This window comes from Embiotoca jacksoni, unplaced genomic scaffold (genome assembly GCF_022577435.1).
Source record: "Embiotoca jacksoni isolate LCO1_2020_lvr unplaced genomic scaffold, fEmbJac1.0.p SCAF_14, whole genome shotgun sequence".
In the NCBI taxonomy this organism is placed as follows: Eukaryota; Metazoa; Chordata; class Actinopteri; family Embiotocidae; genus Embiotoca; species Embiotoca jacksoni.
In genome coordinates, this window is record NW_027185274.1 from 13,298,371 (window position 1) to 13,320,989 (window position 22,619).

Consider the following 22,619-nt stretch of genomic DNA (forward strand, 5'->3'; position numbering starts at 1 on the left):
AGTTTAGTAATGCACAAATAAACAAAGGAGAAGACACCAATATAAAAATGTAGCATTGTAAAAACATCAAAAAGATGTTCATGCAAATATTACCACATGGTGTAGGAAATGTGGCAGTTTATTGAATTCAAGCCAAACGGAAGGTTTACACTCGAACCTCCACAGGGCACCTCAAATAATTTGAACCCTGCTGTGACAGATACAACTCTGAAAGAAGTTAATGATGTTGACACCCGTTAGTGCGTGACTGATGGCTAAAATAAGGCCGTATTCTTCTTCTGAATTAATTTGGGAAACTCGTATCGTCTTTCATCATGTCAGTTATCAATGTAGATGATAAACTAGATGGACAGCAAAGACAACACCTGTATTAACCAAGATATTTTACTACAACACAGGATAAATGATCAAAGCTAGAATGCACATTAAAGACTTTGCAGATAAAGACAGAGCAGTTGTCGTTCCTGCTATTTGTTACCGGGACTTTTATCTGCAGGTAAAATAACAAAGTAGCTTTGTCTTAAAAGAAAATCGTAACACCAGAAAAATGTCTTACTGGTGTCATTGTTGGCAGAAAAAAATGTGTGCAACACATCTATTAGATGTAGATATCTCAACTGAGAGCTATATACAGATTCAAATATGAAGCAATTCAACAAATCTGCAGTATCTACCAGACATGGGGAAAAATAAAAAGGAACACAATGGAAGTAACTTCTGTTTTATACCCCCAAGAAATAAACACAAAACTGAGTACATACCTGTGAGCAGGAAAAATCCTAGTGTGAAACAAGAAAGCCTCCTCATTTCTGTTCAGCCTTGTTTACAATTCCTCAAACCTCAATGAGTAAGTGTTGTTATTACTGCTTAGTCCAACTGAGCAGAAGGTATCGGCTGTTTGCAGACATACACAGATGGTGTCATCCCTTCCAGGGAGCTTTTGTCCTCTGAAGTTCATTTATACGGGTGTTAGATTTCTCAGTAACCCTTCCTTTTTACTGTCATTGGCACAGCCAGGTGGTCAACAGGTCGAAAGATGTTCAGAATTATATTTAGACAGTTGCATTTAAATTTAGTTATGTTATTACTTGTGTTAAAAATTGGCAGAGATGAATAGTAACACCCACAACTTTCTGACAAATCCCTGTCTCTTCTTAATTTTTGGAGTAAACAAACTCCAAATGTCCGTGTTGCCTTTATCTTCCTTCGTGAGAAGAGGCTTAGTAACACTGTGGTGCTAATCTCAATTAAATATTGATCAATATTGTATGGAAGGCACAATTGCCAGTAACACTAGCTGTTGGTCAGCAGTGTATATTTTGAACTTGACAAACTTAAAGGAAAATAAGAGCAATACCTTGAAGACGGATGAACACATGTTAATGATACGTCTCTAATCTATTTTCCACTTCAAACACCATCAGTATGTTAATGTTGCCACGGTCAATATCAATCCTATGTAATCCATTAATCGTTCTCATACAGAAAGTGTATTGTGTCATGTCTTTAATTGTTATGTAAAAATAAGAGATGGTAAAGAGAATGTTTGCACCTGTATTTGCTTGAATTCATGGTAATTACCTTTTCTAAAACACGCGGGGATGAAAAATAAGGACAGCCAACAACGTTTGCTAATGCTTTTGACCTTTTTTTTATGTAGATTAAGCAATTAGGAGCAGAATCGTATTAAAATGAAATAAATCTTTAATTTTTCTCAAGTCAGAGTTTCTAAAACATCAACAAAATCCACACTATTTTGAAAAGGACAGAAATCTATGGTGAGAGTTTAAAAAAAACTAAACAAATATGACTACCTGTGGCTTTTCTTTTTCATTCTTTTTTTCTTTTGTTTATTCCAGCATCTTAGCTAAAAACAGAATACAGAAGACAATAAATTGATGCCAAGCAAGGGGATTATAAAATATGTCTATGAACCCAGTGTCATGGGTTTAGGCGATGAGCTTCACACAGGAGTGCAGGATCTCAAGGCCATGTAGTTCTCGAAGTTTGTTCATATGTCTGGAATGAAGAAAAATGTTTTTTGTTTTTTTTTAAGAACAGACAATGTCGGTATTTTTGGTCAAGTAAAACGACTCTTCTGTGAAACAAAAGCTCAACACATCCTCGATGCAGTCACGGCTGAGCTCTTCAGTCTGGAGGTCAAATAACGTCTTTTCTCGTGATAAAGAGACATTTTTGTAGCTACCATTATTAAGAATACTATATCAGTTATACTTACATAATTAGAGAGGTGCTACGGTTTACGGTTGACAGCCTAAAGCAGCACATTACTGTTTATTTAAGAATGCAATCAGGTTTTATCTAAGTCAACTCGGAGTCTATTAATAAAAGGCTGTTCACTCTTACATTTTACCCGTCAGTCCAGAAGATCAATAAAAGGAAATATTAAGCCTAAAGTAAGAAAAGGTTTAGTAAAAATGCCATTCCAACTTGTCCAAATATGTCCAACAAGAAGCAAAACTGAAAGACTAAATAAACTAAATGTTACAGCTATCACAAGGCTTTAATTATCCAAATATCACTGCTCAGAATGACACTGAATTATTCAAATTGGTGGTGTTTGCAAGAAAAAAAAAAAGGACTACCTAACATCTATGTATGTACAATAAATAATATATGAGATGCAAACACACTTATAATCAACACATTGGAAAATGTACAGTCAGCCTGAGCAAGAAATCGTAAATGTGCCTCTTGCAAAGCTTCTTTAACCAAAACCATTGAAATCACATGAATCAGCCAATGTGTCATTTCACCAAGTCTATCGATGCTCCAGGCTAGAATGTAATCAACAACCAGAGGTTTATAAAGGGTGAGAGGGTACCTGGGCTCAGATCGACACAGCTTCCCAAGAGCAATCGCTGCATTTTGCTGCACAGCTGTCTTCTTAGTGTCGCCTGCAGCGTGCCGCAGCAGCAGCAGCACGATATCAGTGCCCAGCAGGTGGCTGGCAACTCCCTCTAACTCAAGGCAGTGGGCCAAGCACAGGGCTGCGTTTCCTGACACCATTTCATCACAGCTGGAACTCAGCAAATGACGAAGGACAGACAGTTCTGTGCAGAACAATAAATGAGTAGAAACTGGAGAGAATATATATGTATATATTAAATACATTAAGAAACACATCTAATGGCATACAAATCTGTAGATCTACTGTATATCACACACACATACACACACACATATACACAAGAATATACACCACCCCATCATGGCACACACACGAGCTCACACTTTATTTGAATATTAGGTCAACCCTCAAAGATTATTCATGGACTAATGAAGGAGCTTGTTAATGCTAACATGTCAATCATTTCTTACTTTTATCAGACTTCACGAGCTCTTCCCGCGCCAACTGACTGCCACCAGTGCACACTGTCAGGGTCTTAATGGCATACTTCGTGGCAGTCTGCCCGGTTCCCTGGGCAGGAAAAGCACAAAAATAACAATGACATTAAACAAGCAGAATGCATGATTGTAAACTCTTAACTTTATATCGACACTCACGAGGTCACACACCCAGTTTAAGAAAAACCGACGTGATGTAGTGGAAGTAGAGCAAATCTCATGTGAATAAGTTATTTTTGCAGTAATATGTTTTTATGTCGTTTGGATCACATCGTTATCGTCGGACTGTTATTGTAGGTATGAACAGAGGTGGAAACCAAACACACAAAACAGACAAAATCTTATGTGAGCGCATCCAATTAATTTGTGCGATACTGTGTATGGGCAAAAGATCATTATTATTCAATGAGAAGTATTAGAATGAGTGTTGCATGAAATCAAATGCACTTGGCTGTAAATACAGTTACGCACCTTTAGCAGCCAGCGCATGGTCCGGACCACTTCCCCCTGATTAACATGCTTTATGGCCTCGGAGGACTGTGGGAGGACACTGCTGAGCACACCTGTGGCTCTCTAGGACAAACAAGAAGACATTAGGTGCATTGGACAAGGAAATAATAGAGGATTGAGAACAGCGGAAAGATAGATGAACAAAATACAGAGGAGAAATAGACATGACAAAAGGATCAGAGAAAACTGCTCAGGGAGCTAGAAAACTAGACAGAGAAAGAAAAACAGCTTCTACTGGAGACAAAGAGAATGAGATAGCGTGGTTGGAAAAAGGTGGAGAATAGGAAATGAGTACACTGCTGTTGAGAGGTGAAACGGGTTGGTGTTATAGAGTGTTTGCAACAATACAATACAGAAGGTTGATTGTAAAGCTGGTGAGAGATTAGTGTGAATACGCATACGATTGTAATGACCCTTTGAGGACGGAATAATGAAAAGAAACAACCATAAAAATGTAGCTGCATACAAATTAATTGCAGGCGGAAACCGTAGAATCACACTTTGTTACATGCCGTAATTTCGGAGCACAGCTAAGTCATTTGAAGGCACAAAACAGTGGAAGTATTGGGTATGACTTAATTCACAAAGATGTCAAAATTGAACCATTTAGGTGCAAATTATTCAGTTTAGAGAATTATTGTCAAAATAACTAATTTAGGTAAACAGTTAATCGAAAAGTCGTCCATCTGATGTGCAGCCAGAAACACATCTCCAACACAGGTAGTAGTGTTGCTTCTGTCTGTTATTCTAACGTGCTGGAGGTCATCACAATAACACCATGCGCTCACTGTATTGTGAAGTCTAAACTGGATTATACTAGTTTTCAGGGACTTTTCTGGACTTCATTTTCCACCACAGAAAGTACCCGCCCCTTACTGTAGCCAGTGGTCATAGCAACGCAGCATGAAACTACCACGACGTCATCTCTGAAGTGTCGCATTCGCTGGATCTGTTTGTTGGCTTTTTTACCAGTCGAAGCTCGAGTGATCATTGTAACGTGTCTCTGTGACCAATCAGTGGTCTGCAGTGTTTTCACATCACTCTGTAATATCAGTATCTAGCTCTAAACCTCGATAGAGGTGATACCAAAAAAAAAAATTTTTTTACTTTTCACAACTTTTGCCTGATAGAAAAACAAAAAGGCTCATTTGAGATGTATCATAAAGTGGGAAAGGGGAGTACGACTGTATTCTGTAGTCAGGCTGTAGTCAGCTTCTTCTGGAGCTCCTAGTGCCCAAAAATTGGTGAATGTATCTTTAAAAAAAAAAACTTTGACGAAAATGTTTACTTCATGTTTTACTAGAATGAGTGGAGTCGTCTCTAATGTTTGGAAGCAAATGGACAAATTGTGTAGTTTCCACAGCTTCATGGCTCATGCACGCTGTCTTCACCTCCCAACAAATGTAACCTCAACTTTATATTTAAATGAACAGCACAGCAGAGATAATTGGGGTGATGAGGACACTGGCTTATCATAATCATTATGATGATTTAAAAAGAAAAGAAGTGAAGAGAGCTAATTACGTAAAACGAGATGAAAAACTAAAACTAAAACAGTGTCAGCCAGGCAGTGAGTGAGCACCAAAACAGACTGAAGGGTGCAAAGTGTGGGACTCTGAGGGCATCACACAGTCACTGTGAAACTCTAATGTCATCAGCACAGACAACAGCACCTGGAGCTAGAATTTTAATCAACGGTAATGGCATGTAAGCAGGATCCTCTGCACATCAAGGATTGCTGTTTCCACCGTTTGGGACACATTGGCAGGGAGCTCTCTCCCTAGGAAAGGCCAATTACTCAAGACAAATGTCTTTTATTCTCGCGTAGTTACCTGGAAGGACAATCCTTGTATTTGTTGGGAAAACCAACAACAAGAAATGTTCAGCAAGGGTCCTCAACTGCAAAAATCTCTTCTATCTCTCGTAATATTTGAGTTACCTTTAAAATCATTTAATAGATGGTAATGTAGCTTAATACGAGAGCCTAGTGAGAGTTACGATACAGTCAAACAGCTGCATGTATGATGTGTCAGGGTTCAAATCCTCTTAGCACTGTAGCGTAGTGATTAAGTAAGGTTCCCTCACAGTTATGATTCCTCCGTCATCGCCCCTCAGCAGGCCCAGACAGCAGTCACAGAGCAGAGCGGCATGCTCCTACAAAAAGGCACAAAGGGAAATGTGGCTAAGCCAATTTTCACGTACATTTCACATTTAAATACGGGACATCACACATCGTGAATTACATAATTTCTCCCTCTGCACCCGGCCCATTAAATTGTATTATTTGTTTTGCAATATATTCTTATCTAATCAATTTCACCAGTGTGGAGTTCCTTTTGCAGTCACAAATCGTATTCCTCTTAAGTTTTACAACAAAGACAAATCAGCTCGACTGCGTGTAAGAAACATTAACATAATCCATCGACTAGCGAACATTTTTGTTGTCACAAGAATACTGAGCATATCCAGGCAGCGATTAGAGGTTTTACCTGGATGACTGGAGAGGTGATCATTGAAAGGTTGATGATCAAGCCGAGTAACGGGTATAAAATCTCTTTGTATTCACATACAGTGCACTGCCTCTGCAAGGGAAGACAAATCCTTCTGTTATGTCTAATTGTGTCATCAAACTAAAAACTAAAGTGTTTTATTTTTTTGGGCATCTGAACATCACACGTTGAACAGCAATTTCCACTTTAAAAAAAACAAAACAAAAAAAAAAACAAGTTAGTGAGCATACTAACAAGGGCAATCAGAAAGGCCTTCCAACATTCTGGGTCATGAGCGAATTTATGACGGTTGACGTCATCTCGAGCCACACAGCCAAGAGCTGATATCAGTGATGGAAGGACATGTCGATTGGACTGGCTGACATTTCTCTGTAAAATGAAGCAGACAGACGAGCACATTTACCCAGACGAGCACACTTAATACAAAATTAATTGTGGTATCTGCATAACTTACCAGTATTGCTGTGAATGGTACAATGACAGAGTCGCTCAACACATTTCTTATCTGAATGCAAAATCTGCAAACAATGTGAACAAAAATTTGTTTACTGTGAATGTAGAACAGGCAGACTGTGTATATGGATTTATATGTATAAATATGGTTAAAGGTCAGAATTATTCCACTGTTACACATTACATTACATTACATTGCATTTCATTTGGCTGACGCTTTTATCCAAAACGACTTACAATAAGTGCATTTCAACCATGAGGGTACATAGGCAACATAAGTTGCAGATATAATATTTTGTGTACTGCTGTCACAAGGACAACTATTGCCGAGCTGATGTACTGTGTTAGGATAAAGTTCTTCGTGGCTCGGCATGACACGGGCAAGCAAATCAACAACTTTATCAACTGAGCAAGAAATAACCAAAAACAAAAAGGCTTTGTGGAACCACCGAAGAGGGGACCTCTTTCCGAGGTGAACAGGTCCTTTACTCCCCAAATAGACAAGATATCTAAGTCATACAGGACATTTCAATTTAGTGGCCAGAAAGCATCGATTGTCATGTCTCTGAAGAGTCCAACTCACTCTTGTCAAAGGCAGATGCATTTGCCGTGTTCTTTGTACCTACACCGCACAGTCCATTTCCCTTTGACTCATGACTAAAACCAATAGCTTGGTATGCTTTATGCCATGTAGATGTAGTACAATGTGTAAATGCATGTGTGAAAATGTGTATGCATTCTGTAAATGTTTAACTCACGGAGATTTGTACGATTTAGAATCAGTTTGCACCACTTGTGTATTAATTTACCACCGAAAGAAAAAACATCAATGGAAGCCCAACACTGATCCGGCCAAGCAGAGAAAACCTCTGCAGGCGTTAACACACTTTTTTGAGTAACCCTCTTTGAGATATGGACAAGGAAAATTGATCTGCCCATTTCACTGCTTGACATCTCGCCTTATTTCCTTCTGTGTTTGAGAGCCTGGCTTGTCCTTTCATGCCTATTTTCATGAGGTGCCAGAAAGGGAAACGGCTTTAGAATGGCCTTTGCCTTCAAGTGACAATAACACTTGGATAGCACATGTTGATTTATTGGAAGATGCCACACTTTCCATTTCTCTGGGCACCTCTCCTGGCATGGGTGGATTTTAAAGTGTTTTTAATCTTTATGGATGTATGGGAAATGGGATAGCCTGTCTTATGGGTCATTTTCTGCAGAGTGTCTGAAAATACGTATTTCCACAACCAGATATGAAATGATTCATTGTCTACATCGTGAGAATAACTGGCGAGTTTTGTTTGACTATGTATCATTAATACCTGTTTTCTGCTGTCAAATTCAGCAGAATGTTGACCGCTGTGTTCTCCTGCTGCTGCTTTGGCTTTGAGATGCACACCATGAGATTCCTCACTAACCTTTAGATTCAGATGACGAGTAAAGGGAAATAAAAACAGAAAGAGGGAAACACAAATGAAAGAGAAATAGAAATAAAGTGAATCAACCATTTTTGTAAAACAACAGGTTCTTAATGAATATTATAAAGATATATTGTATGTGAATGTATTGTTTCCAGATAATCATGGTATCCACCTTTGGACCAATAAGTGTGCTAATAATTGCAAAACCTAATAGCAATCTTACTCATTCTCTATTTTCTGTATCTCTAATCAGTTTCAGATGTCCAGATCATAAAAAAAAATAATTTGGGTCATTCAGTGTTAACAGAATAATGATATATAGTACAAACTTTATTGATATATTCAATGGATGCGGCAATTGGACTGACAATGACAAACATATGGCCCAGGGCCGTTATTAGAAGAGGGAAAAGAAAACATGTTTCCATATCTGTCTATATAATATATGCTGTACTTCCCTGTCCTTGCAATGTGCTTCAGTTTGGTGGAGAGGAAATTAATTTTTACCCCAGATATGTTGACGCTAAGGTGCATCTACTGACAGTGTAAAGATGTCTTACATGTGCAAATTTAGGTTGTCAATGGCCAAGCATCTGCCGCGTGGCATCTGTGAGTACAAATATAGTAATGCCAGGCATTCATTCACTATGGCAACATGCTCTGATGTTACCAGCTGAACAAGGGACTGTCTGCTAACTGGACACATCATCAACATTTTCTGGTTTTCATCTGAAAGCAAAGGGAAAGCAGAGAATGCATATAGAATGAGTTGGACACAGTACTGTGTTATCTTGCCAAAGAACAACACCCTCATCTTTATGTCAATAATATCAACATACACACACTGTGTATAGCTATATAAATTACGTAAACAAAACGTTGGCACAAGCAATCGACAGGCTGTTGCCCAGATAGTCTGTGCGATACGAAATCGAGGGTTATGTTTGTATTCATTATTTATTTACCCTAAGTTTCCTGCTAAATCCTTGTGAGCAAATTGATGCACAGACAATAGCAGAAATTGAAGTGTATTTCAATTACCTACGTACCATTTCCATGACAAACAGCCTTCCATAATTTCAAAACAGACCCGCACAACTCCTGACTGTCTGGATCGTTTGTCTTCTGCAACAGGCAACTGTGAAGACAATGAACTCAAAATTGTAGGTTACATGAAATTATGTCAACAAACACATATCCAAACACAAAACAAAGGATAAGACGAATGAAACGACAACAACAGAATGTGACACGACAAACATTCTCAATATTCATTTTATGTTAAAGTATACAAGCATGTTATCAATAATACCAAACAGGAAACAGTTCAACACAATTAGCAAGATGCTATATTTACTGACTCTAAACAATCCTGCTGCTGCAAGCAGTTACCTGAGCATAAAGTACGTATTGGTATTAAAACCACATATATGTACTTTAAAGCATTTTAGACCTTTTTTTGGATTTTTTTTTTTTTTTTTTTTTTCTTGAACTCCTTTTCTATTTACAGTATACCACTGCCAGGAGCACGTGAACTCAGAGTGCCTCTTCATATTGGGATCAGAACAGGCAACGATGCGACTGGCCTTCTGTGCTACGTGGCTCACAGTTCGTCTATTGGGCTCACAGCAGCATCCTTACTGACTATTCTCATCGAGCTGCCCGGACACTCTGCTCCACTTTGAATAATGAACAATGGACAACATGGAAGTTATGTGACAAGGTAATAATAACCTCACTGATCTGTCAAGAGGGAGTCGTAATTTGTATGTTGTACAAATCACAGCCTCTTTCTGGGACGAAACTCAGTGACTTTGCTCACGTCAGCTCTCATCTCAATTTCTAGTGTGATCATCTTTTCGTCTTTGAGCCATCACACAAACAACCTGAGAGAGAGAGGGTGGGGGTGGTGAATGATCTCTCCAGTTTAGGCCATCATTGTTTCTGTATGCCCCTGTCTCTAGGTCCATCTGTCAAAGCTCCACTGAGAGCTGACTGCTACCTCCCCCTCTGGTCTCCTTACCTCTTCACTGTGTCATTGTTGCTGATGATACTAAAGCCATTGTTCAGTCGGAAAAGAGTCTGACCTGTACCTGTTAGAAGAGAACAGTAGACAGTGTAAGAACACAGAAAACTATATATCATCACTTGGTAACCTGGTAGAGGATTTACAGAAACACAACACTTCTCTCTTTTAGTTTAACTTGCCTTTTTCGCTGGTTTACAGTCAAGGACACAAGAGAAAAGAATAAATAAAATATTTTGACAGAGCAAGGTACAGTAGGCAATGGTCTATTTTCTACTTATAGTGAGACGGAGAATATAAAAAGTTGAGCAGAGCAGTGAAGGAGTAGTTTTAGCGGAGAAAGCTTGTACTGTCGGCCCTGCTGAGATCCTTTCAGTGTTGAATTATGTAAGTTTTGCCCTTTTCTGTTGAATGGCACTGTGAGACAGGCTTTGTATCATTTGACTTGGCACTTTTCTTCATCTAAATGAAGAGAAAAGAGAAATTAGACAAGAAATGTTTTCCATTCTGCAGAGGACAGCCAGGGCAAAAGAGTATGGTGTATTACAAATAGTGATACAAGTTAAAACTTAAAGAGAGGGAGAGGGGGCATTACACTGTGATGTAGCTTTTTTTACAGTTTTACTCCATTTCACTCCATCAGTTTTGGCCATTTCACGCCATCAGTTTTGGCCATGTGGTCAAAATAGCTCAAGTTTTATTTATGGCATGTAAGAGAGCACCAGTGAGGTGGAGCATGTCAGAAATACTTCATTACATCTTCGCTCTTAGCTGAAATTAACAAAATAAATAGACCTGAGAGGGCCATTGACCTTGATGAATTGCACTGTTATTGTATTACTGCTGTTCGAAAAAGGTTAAACTTTTGCCTTATGGCCATACCTAAAAGGAGTTACAGAACATTAGCAGTGTGGACTTTCAAAGTCATTCACTGGGTCAAAAACATTCACAAAAATATCAGCAGCTGACAGCAGAGGGGTGAAAAACCTGGTGGAGATCAATTGCAGCCTGTCTACAATGGCCCCTTTTCAGACAGTAGAGGACTTGGTAAACAAATATCAATTACCTGATGCTATCACTATCAAATGGGTGGATGGGGTGAAACAGCTCATACCTAACCAATCTCAATCTGACAAGAAATCAGGGCCATAAGAGAATGTTCTGTTTGATTCATCTGAAACCTTGAGCACCAAGTAGGCTACTATTAAACAACTAAGATAAAGCAGGCAGATATATGATTTGTCTCCTGAAACCATTTCCCCAATCATGGGTCAGTATGGGATGTATTGCCTCATTTCCGGCGCTACTTTTATGACAGTTGTAACGTGGACGAATGCTTTTTTTCAGCCAAGGTGAATGTGTTGTTTTCTTGATCAGGGACGTTAGAAATTCTTTTTCTCCTCACAACACCTCACTCTTGCACTAAAATATATAAAAACATCAATAATTTATGGCATGTTGTGAGGCTCCTGTCCATCTGGAGGCCTTAAATTAGGCTGTCATTAATCTGCAGTCTCTGCAAAGGTACCAACATTCACTAGATACCTTCTTTAAATCTGACAGGGTTGAGTGCAGGTATGGCACTGAGATTATGGACATCTGCTATCACTACTGTTTCACTGAATTGTACCCAAGACAGCTCCAGAGGTCTTAACAGTGATTTCCGTCATCCCACAACAATCCCTCCATTGATGTCTGCTCTTGACACCAAATAAAGCTAAACTGCACACACAACCCTGTAGTCATACGAAAGGCCTCAATCCCAGTTTCTTAACCTCACAACATCACTTTGCTGCTGGAACAGATGGCATTATGGCCTTGAAACAGCCCACTCAGCAGTTCAACAACCAAATTATATCATCATCTATACACCAAGGTAATGTATAATCCAGTTAAATAAGATTATCAAAAACAGATTACAAATCAAATCTTACCTGCGGGTTTCAATGATCACCAGGCATCACAAAATAGCAGAGAATTTATTCAAAGAAAACTGTTCTGCTCAGCAATTTTTATGCAAGTGTCATTCATACCATAACATTACTTAACTCCACAAAATGTTATGGTATGAATGAATTTCCTATCCTCTCCACAGTGGCTTTAAACTCCATACAGGACATTTTCTCACTGTGACAAGCAAATGGAGCATAAAGAGAAATCAGTGATGGATAGTGTTCATTCCGCCTTCTCTTCGTTTGTCACGGAAGCAATTTGTTTTTGCTGCCCTGCTTCAGCGGACGCCATGCCCTCAGATGTTTTCTGTGAATAGTTAAGCACTGTAATACATTTATGTTTCTCCTTCAAGTCTTCTTAACCACCCCGACCTCAAAGCTGATCTTTTGCTATCATTTTAGTCGTAGATCTATGCAAATAGGTGCACCAGTAAAGCTGATGATTGAGGAACAACTCGGGACAGAGAGATTAGAGGAGAAACAAAATACTGCCAAAGCTTCTTGTAGAAGAACACTCACTGTCAGTAAGCACTTGTGACAGAATCTCCAACCCTCCACAGTAGTAGAAGGGCATCTGGCCAGGCCTTGACAGCTTCTCTAGCATCTGGGGCACCGTTGTGGCCTTCTTCTCTCCCTTGTTAAACTCTTGCCTCGCATTCATCTCCTGAATCTCTCTCTCCTCTTCCAAATCTACGTGGGTCAGGTACTCTACAAAGGAAAACCAAAGTGATAGAACAGGGAAGTAGAGAGAGCAAATTATTCCATACAAGTGACTGTAGAGTTTCCTCTGGTGCTGCTCCCATCCTGACATGACCACTACATTCAACCTACTGCCATAAACATGCACTCAGATTTAAGGTCTATTGCTGGATAAGAAATGCAAAGCCACGCCACATATGACAATAGCAAACACATAATGTTTGTGACAGCCACAAAGTCAAGGAAGGTTAGCTTTTGACAAACGATTTTTCCCATTATGGAGCCATTTTTCTGACTTTTCACTGAGTGAATGAACAAAAAACACGAAACCCAATTACACTGGGAGGAAAACTAAATGACTTTTTGGCTGAGCAACAGCACACTGGCATTAAGCTTTAGGTTGACCACATCACTTATAACTATTTGAATAATAATGGAGAGCATCTATAGTTTAGATGGGCTTCGGTGTAACTTTAATTTAGGCAATATAATGTAATTGATGAAATCAAAATGAAACTAAATCATGTGAAGAATTTGCACATAAAAAAAAATTAGATGTGTACCTAAATTTAAAATGGTTTGGCATGAGAAATGGCATAAGATTTAATACATCAAACGTTTCCTAACGTAAACAGTGAAAATAGATTATTTACCTTTTACCATTGATTTCCTTCTGGGTTCAATCTCCTGTATTTTTTCAAAGCAGTTTCTTGCCTGAAAAAGGGGGAACTTTTCTTTACTCACTGGTTATATAATGAGCTTCGCTGGTCTCTACTAAACCCATAAAAAAAAATGATGATTGGGGCCACTCTCTCACACTCACAATATCCTAAGAGTGGTTTACAGTAAACAGAAAACTATGATGCACTTTGTTGTAATTGTGTCATATCAATGATACCGATGTTAGATATAAGCCTATTTTGCAATGTATCCATTGAAATAATTATTAAGATTACAGATTTCTGTGAGACCACATAACCTACATTTTGATCAGTTCTGATACTGCTGAAATGCCATATGCTTACACATTCTTAACATTTTTTATTTGATATTCCAGGTACACATAAAGTAGAGTTGTTTCTGCTACAGTGGAATTAAATGTCCGCTGGAGCTTTCTGCACAGCAAGGTTTAAAAAAGACAAACAGATGTGGTTAGATGTAATGAGAGGTAATTGTACTGACCTCATTATATTTCTTTATGCCAAGATATGCTTTGCCCATGTGAAGATACGCCTTTATGCACTTCTCATTACACTGATAGAGAGAAAATTGTCATGGGAGTGTACAACTTAAAGCACTTCATCAGCAGCACATCTCCATAATGGTTATTCAATGTTTCGTCACTGATAACACCAGCACAGTAAGAAAGAAATATTCAGTCTGGACTTTACAGTCACATTACACATCAGAAAGCTTGGTTTGTGCGAGTGATATTATTATAAGTACAACATTTACTTTATGGAGCAGATTTGCCATCCAAAACACAGTCAGGCTTTTACATTGTTAATTTGCATTTTGGAGCAACTTGAAGAAAACATGACTCGAAAAGGCAACTAAATTATGATAAACTCATAAACAGCCTCACCATGATATATGAGGCAGCAACAGACTGATTTGAGTTACCAGCCAGAGCTTACCTTCAGGGCCCATTCGCAGTCACTGATAGCCTCCTCGTACTTTCCCAGCTTGACGTAGGCCTAAGTAGATTTAAACATTGGACGGATGTTAACCAGCCATCAAAAACTTCCAAAAAATTAAAAATGTGGCCAAACAAAGTAAGGAACGGGATTAGTATTGTGACATCGTTTGCTAAGTATAATACCACAGAGCAGATCTTTAAGTTCCTGGGTCTTTGGGAAGGAACGTATTGATTCTACAATTAAGGTAACTGCACATGGACATAATTGTAGTAGAATTGAAGTCCACAGAGATTTGTTTCACAGAGGGTCTTAACCGCTTTATGCCACAGTGTTGACCACATAAAAGCAGCCCTTCTTCGATTTTCTCTGCGCAACAAAGAATTGTTTGTCACGTTTTGCCTTAAATTTTAGAGAGTGGGATCATTTTATTGGATTGAATTACAAAACATTACCTCCAAAACACAATTTTAGTTTTCATTGGAAAATACTTAAACGATATTTACTTGTGCTCGGTTGGTGTACAGTGGCTGCATGTCCTTTAGTTCAGCCAAGCCATCACTGTAATACTTCACAGCAGTTTCGTAGTCCTCTTGAGCATAAGCTTCATTCCCCTTGTCTTTAAGTGCTGCAGTAATACAAACAGTCCAACATTTAAAACAGACAAATTGTCAGCTCAGCAGTACAGCAAAATGTTCACCTACAACAACAGCGAATCACACACCAGTCGCCTTTTTCACTTTTGCAGTTCTCCTTACTCCCCTGTCTTCAGCATCTCTCTCCATAATCATCATGAAATTCTCTGATCAAAAAAAGGAAAAAGAAATGTCTTAAGCATGAGGAATACAAGGACAGAGAAGGTGAGGGGATGTAGGGATGTTTGTCATTAGGCTATATTTCACATTAAGTGCGAGTTTTTTTTTCAAATGTTGAGAGGCACGGTGTAAAAGGAGTTTAAAAAAAACTGAACTTGCAAGCACACACATTTTAAATAAACAAAATCTAACCATCATGTTGTGTGCAAGTATGTGCTTGCAGCCAAGCAGTTTTTTAAGTAATCATCCGTTACTATAGAGATGCAGTCAGTGATTTAGTGCTAAAATGTTTGCACAGAGACATTACTCAATCAGTTGGAGGTGCTATGATTGGGAAGAAAAAAAAAACGGTTCACTGTTTCCTCAGCCTCAACCACAGAATTACTTTTTCCTTCCTCCTCATGAATTCACTGTATGGTGTGTTATTTTCAATATTAGCACATTCGCACAGAGGTGTGAAAGGATTTTGCATTTGCAGCTTTACTTGTATTGATGAGTTTTACTGCAGGAAGCCTTTAAAAGAAATGCTGATTTGTTAAAAAAAGATGGAACACCACATGTAAAGTGCTGAGTTGAATAAGGTGTCACCACAGCACCTCTCAGTATATAAATACACTGCACACTGATCTCGAGTTAACTCCTATTTTTACGGCATGTGCACATCAGTATTTCTGAAATGTAGTAGCTTAACAGTCAATATACAAATCCGCTTATCTAAATGTAGTAAGATGCCTATGAACAAATGAAGCAACAAAAACATCAGTCATATCCTGTGACCCATATCCTCTAATCCATAGCAGTTCAAAGTAGCAAAAAAACACTGTTATTTAAAAAAAACATTATACTGACATTTTATTTGTTTGGCCAACAGAAACCTCCGCTTGTCTTGCACAACGCAAGTCTGCTTAAACAATCGTTTTAATTCACTGCAAAAGACAATCATCATGATATCTGTTTTCTTTGTTGCTCACCTGGACTTTCACTCTGATGACGCTGTAAAACAGGAAAAATAATGACAAGAATATTACGTCTTCCTATTCACTGCTTGTACAGAACAATAGGGGACAAGGTAGACAACACAGCAAGAAGCTGTTGAACTGTGTGCTTGAGGGACGGAGCCAGCAAGAGAGAGTGAGACAGACACAAAGAGGCACAGACACGGTGGGAAGACGGGGGAGCTGAGACAGGCAGGGAGAGTAGGAGTGCAGCCCTGTGTTGTTGACTTTGTGTGTCTGTCATTACCAAGGGAGGCTGGAGTGGTGGGTGTGTGCCGATTGTCGTCTTGTTGACTTTTGTTCTGCAGGGGTCATCCAAGGCAGCAATGTAGCAATCAGCTTTAACCATCGCTTTTTGCTGGACTTCGACATCAGCAGAACTTAGATCCTGCACGACTCGACCTGAAAAGAATTAATGGTTTATTTTTCCTGCAGCCTTTAAAATATCTACACAAATCAAGAGTTTTGAGTACGAACGTCATTCAATTTGATCAAATTGTGGTTTGTATTGGTTACAATACACAAATACGTTATAACTTAACCCACAACTTCATAAAAGTAGACCTCCTGCAACTGCATGGTTAAGATGCACAACACAGTACATTGTATATCTTTTTGTACAAATATTTATTTTTAAATCTTATATGGGGTTGATGTACACAGTGGATTTGTGTCAAATTAACACAGACGGGCCTTCAATCGGTTTGTTTAGCTCACGACAGCCTGGCTAATAACGCCTTTTTATTCTGGCACAAAGACAGCGAACTGAGGTGCACAGCTCATTACTCACTTATTTGGTCAACATTCTTCAAAAAACTCTCGAAGTCTTCAAGTTCCTCCATCGCGCGTTTGCCTTTTTAAGCCTGCTTTTGTGATTTACGAACTATAATAACTCTTATTTTATCTTCGCGTTTCCCCGTGAAGTCGCCTAACTTTTAGTTACCATAGTAACGCGATGCCTTCACGGTCACTCGTAAATTATTGCACTAACTTTGAAACCGCACACAGTTTAATAAGGAAGGGGGGGGGAACTAAAATCAGTGGAGTCTTTATAAGCAAGCACGTAGAATGACGCGCATTACTATTATTTTAAGCAAAAGCGTGTCTTAGAAATCTCGTCAAGAGCTACCCGTCTCCAACATGTCGTGTTTTGTTATAAGTTAAATGTAAGCCTACTCTAATGCATGCCACTGGTTTATCACTTTGCCAAAAGTGAGTTGTGTCACACAAGTATACACGCTTGTTTATGCTTCTTGTCATTTTGTGATCGTCACAAAAGCACGTGAAGGCACCACTTCTCTCCCTCGAACTGGGTCGTCGTATTTTCGGCTTGAATCCAAAGCGAACAGAAAAGTCAATCAATAAATCAATCGGGTTTATTTAAAGTACTGAATCACTACACCTTACAGTTGAAGTAAATACGAAAGACAGAGCATACAGAAGCAGAATAAATGAATAACAATTAAAATAACACGTCAAACAGTCAAGCGTATTTTTTTTTTTATTAATCAATATAAATCATTTTAAAGCTGTCATTATATACATCTAATCTGTAAATCAATGGGGGGGGGGGGGCCCTGTGGGTTCAGTGCACCATGTTCAATGAAAGTGTACATCTCAACACTTCAGTGAATCTGCTTGTTGATTGACTATCATGACCGGAGAGCACCCACTTTCCTTTTCTTAACAATAGATCTATACTGCCTCCTTGTGGTTACAGAGACATCTATTCAAATATGTAAAAGATCAGTTGTGTTTTAAAAACATTTAGTGTTGCTATAACTTCAAGTAGTAAGGAGCAAGAAGTGACTATCCATAAAGCAGAGGGAGAAAAAAACTTACTGCAAAGTTTCATCAGCTAAAGAGTGCACCACAACTTCTGTTGGCAGATAATTAAGTCATTATAGAGATTCTCATGAGCATGTTTGGTTCAATTTCTTTCAAAAAGTCCTTCTTGCTACCAAAAAACTGCTGCAGTACAGTTTGCAGTAACTCCATTCTTTCATACATTGTCTTTAATGAATCACAGGACCGAGGAAACTGTGAACAAGCTACATTAAAGTACCAGTAAAGCAACAAAGGAAGAGGCCACTCATAAATATTGATCCCAGGTGTTTTAAAAGCCAAGCCAGTCAGTGAAGTACAGTGTGAGCTTAAAAATATGTGCACACATTACATTAATACAATGACAGTTAGTAGAACAATGTTATTTATATTACTCATGTACGTTGTAATGATAAGTACATAATTTGAAAGTGCAAAAAAAGGCACTCGCCATAATAGCACAATAAATTAAGTAGCTAAATACTTTCCTAAAAAGTACTTTCTATTTTAACCAACAGAGATAGTCTGAAAAAAAAAAAAAAAGGCCTTGTCGTTGAGCCAGGGATGCACATGCTAGCATATTCTCATATAGCTGCAGCAGCACAAGAAATTACTTTATAATCAAATAGTACTCTATTTCAAAAAGTTGCCATCATGTGGCATTGGATGTCTCTCAACTCTTGGTGCCTCTCTGGGTCATTTCGATGGCGGACTCTCTGAACATGAGAAACTGTCTTTCGGTTTTCATTTGGAAAGTTTTTTTTTTTTTCAATCTATAACTGAACATTTTCTTTGCAACATGGAGAAATATGTTACATGCTTTAAATAAAAAAATAAAAAAATGTAACCTTTGAATCTTAAGCTTTGTGAATTTGTTTGGGACATTTATTATCGTTCAGAAAGTGTCCCTCTTGAACAAGGACAGACTTTGTACCAAACTACTTCTGCTGTGAGAAATACAAGCTCTCATAAACGCAGTACTGTACAACTGGACTTTGGGAAATGTCCTAAAAAGGAATGCGAGCTGAGTGACAGGCACAGACAGTGAGGCTCTTTATCCTCAGCTGCACAAAGCAAATGAGGATAAAGAGGATACTTCAGAGCATCCCTTACCATTCACGTTGATCATGTTGAAATGTGAACATTACTTACATCATTAGTTTGGATGCTTGTTAGCAGAGTTGTTAAAAAAAAAGGTTTGTGCTTATATCTCATAGTGACATGCTTTTATGCTCTTAAAATAGTAAGCTGAAATGTTTTCCAGAATTAGGATCTCAATGTTCAGAGAACAAAGGCAGACACGGAAACACATCACTAAAAAATGAAATGCATTTGGATGACCGATTAAACATCTGATCAAATAAGTGCAGAAAAAAACAACTTGTAGATGAGAAGAGTTGCTTTAAAAATATAGCTTGCATTTTGGGACTTCATTATACACCGCTGGAGTACGCATGCATTGGAACATGACAGAATTACTGAGTTATGTCTGCGACAGCTTACAAAAAGGGGCTTTTGTATGGCCAGACTCCAGCTGCTGTGGATGCCACAGTGTCGTGTCTCAGAGGACAGCAGACACTGACAGCACAGTGCAGTCACTGATTGTGCTCCACTTTATCTGCCTTTGTACAATAAAATCTGCTCAAGGCTCCAGTCTTTCTTCGGTGGTTATCTCTTAAGATGAACCCCACTTCAAAACTGCACTGCAAGCTAAAGAATGTTCCTAGTTAAAGTGTTTAAAACGTTTCAGTACAAAAAACATGATATACTTGCTGTATACATGACCGTTTAAGTGACATAACTGAACACTGTCTTCTCTGTAACAATCTTTATTAGCAGTTTTTATAACACGCGGAACACCAAAAACATATTACAATAAATCCATAAAACTTGTACATAAAAAGAAAGCAGTTTATGCTTGTGTATGCAGGTCATACTTCTTGTTTTTCTTTATATCTCTTTGGGTGCAGTCATTAATGCAGAACATAAGAGGACATGTTTTCAAACGTACATGCAGAGAAAATTTGAAAAAGCTTTGCAACCCATGAACAAATGTATCATGAAGAAAAATGATGATGATTACCAGGTGGATCACAATCAGTGTCTTTCCATCAGCATATACCCAACTCAAGCTCTCTGAATGCAAACATATGGCTCTTGAAGACATCTGATTTCCTTCTAATTAAGGAAAGAATTAAACTGATTAGCACTGATTGTGGTATTATGCTGCTGTGTTATTACCTGCTTTGGTGTGGATAAAATTATTTTAAAATTCAAAAGCAAATGTAGATAACAGAAATACTGAGGTTTACAATAACCTTGAATTAGCGGGGCTAAGAAATAAGATCTCAGAAATTTCCCTAAATGATATTACAGTAGGTAGGTAGGTAGGTAGGTAGGTAGGTATTTACTTTATTAATCCCCGAGGGTACATTTTTTTTCGCTACAGCAGCATACAGAAGCAATAAGATAATAATAGAAATAATAGAATAAAATAATAGAATAGAATAGAATAGAATAGAATAGAATAGAATAGAATAGAATAGAATAGAATAGAATAGAATAGAATAGAATAGAATAGAATAAAATAAAATAGAATAGAATAGAATAGAATAATAGAAAAGCAATAAAATAGCAGTAAATAGGAAATTGATCCAAGACGTGCAGCTACTTTTAACCAGTGTAATGATGCTCGGCAAATGCGGTCTCTAAAGAACAAAAATCGTCTGTTGATGTTGGGTAAGAACCTAACCAGGGAACAGGCTATCTGACAAAAAAATAAATTACAGTTTACAGCCTTATGTGAAGCAAAAACTGAAGACCTCTGCATGTTGAGTTTAATTTGAGTACATTACCATCAGCTATAGAAACAGGCGTGTTTAATGGAATCCCACAAAGTCAATTTTACTGTGCAGTTTATTATTCATTTTGGAAGATTTAGGACTTTGGCTGTGTTATAATTCCATCGGGGTACTTGTAGATACATGAGATAATAAATCAACACTAATAAATAGACTAACTGAATTGCATCTATTGAATAAAACTGTTGTTCAGGAGTATCCAAACAAAATGAACTTGGTTATAGTAACTGAAGTCATCCATAGGCTCTTCAAAGTTGGAAGTGAGTAATTTGTGAGGTTTGCTGGGACATCTTAAACTCTTCCCCTTTGTCTCACCAAATTTCTCTCACTCCAATAGGGGTGTGGATAATGTCTTTTTTGTCTCCACTGGCTGCTCATGTAGTTGTTAAGTCTTATGCAGCCTTTTTAAACCACACCCATAAAGGATAAAAGGGCGTTGGTCAAAACCCCCACCAGATATAGGGTGCAGACACTTGCAAATAAATCAGAACTCTCATCAACTTAACTTGAGACAGCTAGATACTATGGAAAGAGGCCAGTCCCAAGCTGTCGCCCCATCCTACCTTGGATGGTCCATCTTTAACACTTTGTGCTGCTGTCTGCCTATAGGGATTGCGGCTATCATCTGCTCCTGCAAGGTAGGTAACATTTCCTGAGTATCTTTTACTCAAACTTTTGCTCTTCTCTACCACTGCACTCTAAGACACGCCCTAAAATCAAAAACAAGGCAAATAATTTTTTGTGATTTGCAAAATTATACATTTTGTAATTATTGACTATAAAAGTGAAATTCCTAGTAAACTGGAATTTATAATTTCATATGAAATATAATGCATCAAAAAACACCCTGAGGCTGCTTTGTTGAGGCTAAATGTTGATTGACTTATGCTCATAATGTAACCAGTCAAATTTGATTTTACATTTAGACTAAAATGCATGTAAAATGTCACTAATTTTGATCATTGTTTGTTTTCAAGGTACAAAATGCCAATGCTGTTGGAGAATCAGCTATAGCTGAAGATGCATCAAGGACAGCCAAGATCCTAAACATCGTGGGACTTGTCTGTGGAATAATTTTGTTCACCATTGTCATCGCCGTCAGAGTCGCTAAATAAAAATGAAGGCGCCTACTTTTGCCATTAGAGCCTCCGCACATCATTTTGTTTCTGTGTGCTTGCCCTCCTCCCCACACGGGGCCACTAAATAGGAACGGATGTCTGCATGTGCCCGTTCAAATGTTTGTATACTTGTATTAATCAGGTGTCCAGAAAAATAACCTTGTAATAGCCAGGGCTTTGCAGTGGATGTCGAAGGAGAGCGCTGTTTTGCGTTCTCAGTGTTGCATGTTTTGTTGCTATGTTTGCAAAAAATAAACACTGCAACATGAATTTTGTGTGTAATAAATGATTAAAGATATTGTTGTCGCTGATATTTTGTGTCACAATTACATTTACTGTATTGTATTGAAATACATTTCCTGACACATGATGTAAAGGAACTGGAAAATGTAAAAATCAATTCTTTAAAATTTTAGGCCTGTCAGGTCA

At 38.2% G+C, this 22,619-nt stretch overlaps 1 protein-coding gene across 1 annotated transcript; it reads right to left on the bottom strand.

Moving 5' to 3' along the window:
- Positions 1 to 1,681: 1,681 nt before the first annotated feature.
- Positions 1,682 to 17,326, bottom strand: ttc12 (tetratricopeptide repeat domain 12). Its single transcript, XM_069148075.1, has 21 exons — positions 17,178 to 17,326; positions 16,635 to 16,789; positions 16,364 to 16,385; positions 15,302 to 15,379; positions 15,084 to 15,205; positions 14,578 to 14,637; positions 14,123 to 14,194; positions 13,594 to 13,654; positions 12,761 to 12,949; positions 10,287 to 10,356; positions 9,313 to 9,401; positions 8,824 to 8,992; positions 8,165 to 8,260; positions 6,844 to 6,907; positions 6,624 to 6,758; positions 6,369 to 6,461; positions 5,965 to 6,033; positions 3,841 to 3,942; positions 3,343 to 3,442; positions 2,846 to 3,074; positions 1,682 to 2,019 (listed from the first exon to the last, which is right to left on the bottom strand). Exons 1-21 carry the CDS (start codon positions 17,227 to 17,229, stop codon positions 1,950 to 1,952), a joined length of 2,097 nt encoding a protein of 698 aa, XP_069004176.1. The 5' UTR covers positions 17,230 to 17,326; the 3' UTR covers positions 1,682 to 1,949.
- Between the last annotated feature and the right edge of the window lie 5,293 nt (positions 17,327 to 22,619).

Coding starts and splice junctions, on each gene's coding strand:
- ttc12 (XM_069148075.1), bottom strand. CDS start 17,229: ATGGAGGAACTTGAAGACTTCGAGAGTTTTTTGAAGAATGTTGACCAA. Junction 6,034..6,368: donor TCACCTCTCCAGTCATCCAG/GTAAAACCTCTA, acceptor GCCTTTTTGTAG/GAGCATGCCGCTCTGCTCTG. Junction 3,443..3,840: donor CCATGCGCTGGCTGCTAAAG/GTGCGTAACTGT, acceptor TTTCCTGCCCAG/GGAACCGGGCAGACTGCCAC.